Source organism: Denticeps clupeoides, chromosome 11 (genome assembly GCF_900700375.1).
Source record: "Denticeps clupeoides chromosome 11, fDenClu1.1, whole genome shotgun sequence".
Taxonomy (NCBI): Eukaryota; Metazoa; Chordata; class Actinopteri; order Clupeiformes; family Denticipitidae; genus Denticeps; species Denticeps clupeoides.
In genome coordinates this window covers 19,441,566-19,448,482 of record NC_041717.1, presented here as the reverse complement: position 1 = coordinate 19,448,482, position 6,917 = coordinate 19,441,566, and the positions used below count along the sequence as shown (strand labels likewise).

At 51.4% G+C, this 6,917-nt stretch overlaps 1 protein-coding gene across 4 annotated transcripts in view; it reads right to left on the bottom strand.

The window, feature by feature from the left end:
• Window positions 1–736: 736 nt before the first annotated feature.
• Window positions 737–6,917, bottom strand: part of sema6a (sema domain, transmembrane domain (TM), and cytoplasmic domain, (semaphorin) 6A) — a 74,807-nt gene continuing 68,626 nt past the window's right edge. For all 4 annotated transcript variants that reach the window (XM_028996094.1, XM_028996093.1, XM_028996095.1 and 1 more), the window contains one exon: window positions 737–4,582. In XM_028996094.1, coding sequence (XP_028851927.1) covers window positions 3,456–4,582 — 1,127 coding nt within the window. In that variant the 3' untranslated portion in view covers window positions 737–3,455. The remainder of the gene's footprint in view (window positions 4,583–6,917) is intronic.

Below are 6,917 nucleotides of genomic sequence, written 5' to 3'. Positions count from 1 at the left end.
GCAGTCGGCACAGACTCAGCTGTGCAGGAGCGGTGTGTGTGTGTGTGTGTGTGTTTAAATCTACCTTACCTCGAGTGGCTGCCGTCTCAGATAGACTGAGGAGATAATCTCAGGCACCTTTCTGTGTAAACACCTTCTTCAATGAAAAGGCTTTTTGTTTCCAGCAAGTCCTCCGACGAGTCTTTTGATCTGCATCCAACTGCATCTATGTACACACACACACACACACACACACACTCTCCCTGTTTCTCTCTCTTACACAAACTCTTTCTTTAGAAACTATGGTGACAAATGTGTAAATGTCTTCTTCACCATTTTTCTAACCATAAACGTAAAACTGAATTTATAAATGTCCTGGTGGACAGAAAAGTAAATGTATTCTGTTTTCCACTCTCTGCTTTGCTAAACTATTTCCAATTGGGGAGACTTTTATATTTGTGGTGAATGGATTGGAAAGGGGGCCAATCTCCCAACGCCCCCATGGCACAGCTGACCCACCACGCCCACAGCGCCATCGCGTCTCCACGACGATGCCTATCACCATGTTTACTCACGGTGAGCTGCGTCAGACAAGCCACCCCAAGCCCTGTCATCAGCAGAGCCTCACATGTCCCCAATGTTTGAGACGAGACAACAGTAGGGTGTCAAAGACCTGAATAAGCCCCGGTTCCACCCTATCACCTCCGCCCGAAACACCGTCACGGTCGTGTAAGAACTCCAAAACCAACAGGTTCTCTTAAATTAATGCTTTTTTCATTTATTAAAGAGAATTTCTTTACAACATACATTTAGCTGTGAATCAGATGTTAAAGAAGTGAAATAGGGCAAGAAAAAAAAATGGTGACAACAATTATTTTACAATTTTACAAAACAAAACCAAAAAAAATTTAACCAACAAACCAAAAAAACAACAACCATAGAAAAAAATCATTTTCTGGAAATGGGTCTAGCAGTGTGTAGAAAGAGGTGAAAGATGAAAGGCACACCAAAGAGGCCCATGGTCCGCCGAAGGCCGTCCCAGAGGTGGGTTACCCAAACCGGATTAAACGTCTCGCTCGAGGAACACCCTCGCCTCTCCGAATCGGAATGTTCCCCCAGTACGAGCTGCAGCCCTAACCGAGCATCTATGTACACGTTAGTCTTCCTACTTTTTCCGAAGTGAATGCGTGAGTAGAACGTGCGCCTCGCGACTCTGGGGAAGGGGACTCTGCACGTCCCTCCCGATGGCGGACGGTGATTAGTGGGGCTTCGAAAAACGATGGCGGTGAGACGCTAGTAAAGGACGTGAAAGAGCTCACTGTACTGTACTACATACACGACACAAACAGAGTGCTGCAGCGAGTGTGGGTGTGTTCGGGGGGGGACGGGGACGGGGACGTCCACACCCCCCACCGCTGCAGAGTTAGTTCATTACGTCAGTCACAAACATAGAAAGGTGGTTGGTGGTCTGATCATTTCCGCTTTCGTTTCAGTGCCTTTCACAGGAACCAGCCTGTGCTCAACTGCCTAGAAACTGAGTTTTGTTCTGTCTGTACGTTACAACACACACAGGACCAGGTCGGGCCGCGTTTTCTTCGTTTGTCTTAGGACAACCCGCTCGTTAGCTCGTTCGCGTCATTTCCAGATGAAATTGGGATTTTTTTTACAGTCATTTAGAAATGTCCTCGTGCTTGAAACCCAATTCGGACTAGTGACAAACGGTACAAACGTCATCGTTCCTATCCGAGTGCGTCCGTGCGTGTACTTTCTATTCAAACAAAGTTCACGGTTTCATTATTCACGGAAAAGAAGGAGATTTCCAAATGACCCCAGATTTTGAAGGGGGTGACACGTTGGCATCGGCTCAGCTGGCCATGACGTCACAGGTTAACAAGCAGATTGCAGTGTACCAGGCTTTTTTTTTTTTTTTTTAATGACACAACCATCAAGACTAAAAAGTGAGTTTTTTTTTTTTTTTTTTGACAAATTATAAAAAAAAAAACACAAGAGCACAGCATTGTCGACCACCGCCAGCACGACGGAAATAAAGCGGGGTTGTTCGGGGGGCATCGTTGGCACTGTCAGAGGAACGAACCACGCGTGAAAAGCGAGAGGTAACCCCCGCCTCTGCACCCCGCACTAGTCCCGAGGGAGCAGAGATACAACAACAACACCTACATTCTTTAATTGATTTTTTTTTTTTTTTTTTTTAACAAAGGGAAATATTGACATCGTAAAAACTGCAGGGGAAACAGTTAAAACGCCTCTTCTTCTTTTTTTATTTCTTACAAAAAAAAAATTGTAAAATAAAAATTTCGTCACTAATCGGGGGGGGGGGTTGTAAGGCACAAATTTACATGTGGAATAGGAGGGTAAGAAAAAAAAAAAACAAAAAAACCCAACAACAGTGTAACGTGACTGAGGAGGATGTAAAGGGATCGAGGGCCTGTGTGGACGGGGTGGGGGGGTGGAATAAAAGTCCGGGAATCCACCGACTCCACCGTGATGCTGACCGTGAGTTCCAGCAGGAAGTGAGGTCACCACAACGATGGCCATACAGGAAACGAGAGGTTTGCTTCTTTGCAAGAGTTCCAGATGTATTTTCCTTTTTTTAATTTTTAAAATGTTTTTCTTAGTCCATCTCTGTTCACTACGGTCAAGCACGGGTCCGTAAACCGCTGGGCTGTGTTCGGTCACAGAGCTTTTCACTGGCACAGTAAATAAATACCCCCCAACACCCCCATACAGAGGGCCCCCCCCCCACCCCAAAAGAAAAAAACGCAACAAAAAAAAATTGAGTGGGTCCCTTCTCAAAACTGTCTCCAGTTGAACGACTTTAAATAAATTTCCCGCTCGTCTCGCTCGGGCCTAAACAGCCTTTCTTCGAAAGCACTTTTGAAATAAATACAGTCACGTGTCCGCTAAGCGGTACAGTAGAAGGACTTCAGGCCTCGGCGCAGGCGTGAACTCGGTTGCCGTGTCCCGTGGCGGTAACACTGACGTGAACTTCACAGTTTTCTGTTCCCGTTTGTACACCCCCCCCCCCCCCACCACCCCCCGTGTAAACCCGGAACTGCTGGTCCGGCCTGAGGCGGGTCGGTCCCAAGTGCTCGTCGGAGAGGGACAGGACTCGGCCCTCCCGTCTCGGTGTCCTGTGCTTTTGGCAGTCGGCGTAGAAAACCAAACAGACACCCAAAAACGTAAAATAAAGTAAAAAAACCCAAAAAAAGTTCCCGCCGAACGGAGTTCTTCGGCGCGACGTTGCGTTCGCGATGAAATGTCCGATACAGCAGTTAGAACTCGTTGGCGGCGGCAGACGTCGGGCCCCGCCCGGCAATCCGGGGGTCTGTCCGGGGACAACGCTTTTATAGATTTATGTATGTATAAACTTTTTTTTGTTCCTTTTCCGCGCTCCGTTGGCCCGTCGACGCTGTGAAGTCAATACTTTTAGTCGCTTTTGAGCGTTGCCGTGACGATTATGTGCAGGGGTCGCCGGGGGACTTGGCTTTCGGCGAGAGGGCCGCGGGCGAGGGCTTGGGCGGGACGTCGGGCTTCAGCAGCTTGGCGCCGCAGCGGGGCAGCGAGCCGTAGGACCCGAGGCCGCCCTGCCGCGACAGCGTCGTCATGACGATGGAGTCCACCCGCTGCGGGGCCGGGGGCGGGGTCTCGGCGCAGCCGAAGCTGTGCTTCCGCGCCATGTGGGAGGAGTTGGAGGAGTTGGTGTTGTGCCTCTTCAGGGCGGCGTAGCCGCGCTTGAACTCGTGTCCGTAGTGCACGTCCACGCGCTTGCCCATCTGAGGCACGGGGGGCGGAGCCACGCCCAGCGAGGCCTCGCGCTGCGGCACCCTGGGGGGCAGGATGACGCCCATCCCGCCCTCGCCGTCCTCGGCCGGCGTGAGGCTGCCGTGGCGGGGGCTTTTCGTCGGCCGGTACTCCAGCGTGGCCCCCAGGTCGTCCGGCGGCCCGCCGGGGCCCGGGTCCCCCATGCCGGAGCGGTGTGGCCCGGGCTGCTCCACGTACTCGTGCTGGTAGGCCTGCTGGAGCTGCGGCAGGGGCAGGACCACCACGCTCGGGATGTGGCCCGGCGAGGCGCGGAGCGGGAGCTCCGTGGGGATGACCGCCGAGCCGGCCATGACGGCGAGGTCCTTGGTGCAGGCGTTGATGAGGTTCTGGTTCCGCTCCCATTCGCGGCTGCCTCGGCTGGGCTTCCTGCGCGGCTGCATGGGCGTGGCCTCGGGCGTGGGGAGCGCCGAGAGGTCCAGGTGTTGGTCGGCCCTGATGAGCATCTTGGCGCTGGAGGCATTCAGGCGGCCGTTGTGCATGAGCGGGGTGAGGATTGCGTCGGGGCGGCCATCTTTCGAGCCCGTCTCGAACAGGCCCGTCAGCTTCGTCACGCTGTTCATGGAGCCGCGGCGCGAGTGCGGGACCTCCTTCTCGCGCCGGTCTGGAGTCTCGAAGTGGCGCCGGCGGTGGTCGCACACGCAGTAAACCACGAGGCCGGAGAACACGGCGCCCATGGCGAAGGCCAGGATCACGGCGATGGCCAGGAGGGTCACCGGGACCATCTGGTCCCGCCGGTTCTGATAGCTCTCGCGGATCACTCCTGGACAAAGAAAGTTCAGACTTTAGTTCAGAGCATGTTTGCACCAACATACAACTTTTACCTCAACAAGGCTCCCACAACGGCTTAAAACATCAGCAAGTTCACACTGTCACAGATCACTCTACACAACTTTTGTGATCGAGTCGTTTAGGGTTTGTACTTCAATACTGAGTGGGTGGGCAGAGTCACACATTATATGATCTTTCACCCTCAATGGGTCCGTTGGGTCGTTCTGTCATGAAAAGGATACAGGAGATGCCAGGAGATTTAGGAATAGATGACGTTGATCAGTTCAAATGGATCTAAAAATTGATTGACACAAAGGGTCGTACAGATTTGAGAGACTCTAGAGGGTCTTTTCTTCATCCCATGGGCTGCACGTTCATTTACATTTACGGCCAGACGGCCTTATCCAGAGCGACTTACAATCAGTAGTTACAGGAGCAGTCCCCCCCTGGAGACACTCAGGGTTAAGTGTCTTGCTCAGGGACACAAAGGTAGTAAGTGGGGTTTGAACCTGGGTCTTCTGGTTCATAGGCGTGTGTGTTACCCACTAGGCTACTACACTGGTCAACATGACCAGATAGTCAAAATGCCAGATGTGCAGGCATCTAGCAACAGGTCCAGTGCCAATTTCACTCGTTTGGTGTTTTCGGTCAGAACCCTCAAAATCTGGTATTAAATTACATAAGTACCCCGAACCATGTAGAGGTGTCAAGCGGTCTGAGGCGTAATTTGCAGAACGCGAAACATTATAAACGTGCTTCGAGCACTTTTTTTTGCCAGCTAATGTTGATAACAGCTCACGGGAAAGCAGAAAAGCTAAGAACTGGGGCGCCGGATGTGGACCGACTGCATTAAAACTAAGAACGTAATCAGCCTTTTTCTTTGTTGCGCCGCTTAAGTCCGAATCTGCGGTAGGGAAAAAAAAAAAAAAACGTGGTGTTTTAGTTTTGCAGCCTACACTCCACCACGGAAACTCAGGGACAGTCCCGTCCCCCCCCCCTGGAGACACTCAGGGTTAAGTGTCTTGCTCAGGGACACGATGGTAGTAGGTGGGGTTTGAACCTGGGTCTTCTGGTTCACAGACGAGTGTGTTACCCACTAGGCTACTACCACCCTGTGTTTCATGCCGGGGGGTTACGATGATGGAGATAAACGTGTCCTGAATGTGAAAATGACAGATTTTTTTTTTTTTTTTTTATCTGATAAATGCAATTTCAGAAACATTTTACAATGCAGTGGATAAAAAAACAAACCGCAATTCCGTAATCCAACCCCACCACTACGCGAATGGGCCATTATTTGATAAAAGGATGATAAACCCTGCTCGTCTGGACGCGGCAGCGCATTATCTAATTGATTTCCATATTCCAGAGTGGAGAGCCCCGGGGACGGGGAGGTGGGGGCCCGAACCCGGGCGGCTGGAACGCACGCGAAAATTAAGCGTGTTTGAAGAAGATTTACGGCTCTTTTTGAACGCGGCACAGATGGCTCCCATGGGTCGACCGTAATTCAACGCAAACCGGAGATCCTGTCATGTCTCGTCACGGCGATGCGGCGGCAACCCGCGGACGAACGGGCCCGAGCGCGTGGCATCAGTCTCCTCATTACATTTTTTTTTTTTAAAAGGGAAGTGATTGTCACATGTGACACACAGCAGCACAGCACACGGTGCACACAGTGAAATGTGTCCTCTGCATTTAACCCATCACCCTTAGTGAGCAGTGGGCAGCCATGACAGGCGCCCGGGGAGCAATGTGTGGGGACGGTGCTTTGCTCAGTGGCACCTTGGCGGATCGGGATTCGAACCGGCAACCTTCTGATTACGGGGCCACTTCCTTAACCGCTAGGCCACCACTGCCCCAAACTTACATTTACAGCATTTATCCAGAGCGACTTAAAATCAGTAGTTACAGGGACAGTCCCCCCCTAGAGACACTCAGGATTAAGTGTCTTGCTCAGGGACACAATGGTAGTTAGTGGGGTTTGAACTTGAGTCTTCTGGTTTATAGGAGAGTGTGTTACCCGCTAGGCCGTGTTCTGCTTGCACGACACTCAGCGTTTTTTGGGATTTTTTCCCCTTTTCATTTCGTCAGCTGAAGTGTCAGCCTTTTTGAAACGGAATACGAAAAAATGAAAGTCTTTCTCTTCGTCTGCGGAGGGGTTGTGAACGAGCTCTTTCTGCTCAGATGACAACTTGCACATCTGCTTCGGCTTCGCTAATGCAGCGACGCCTTTTCTCTTCCCTCGCTTCTTCGCCCCTGTTTCCAAGCACAACTTTTTCGTCGCGGCTTCCCGACAGAATTTGAAAACTCCCCTTTTTATTATTTTA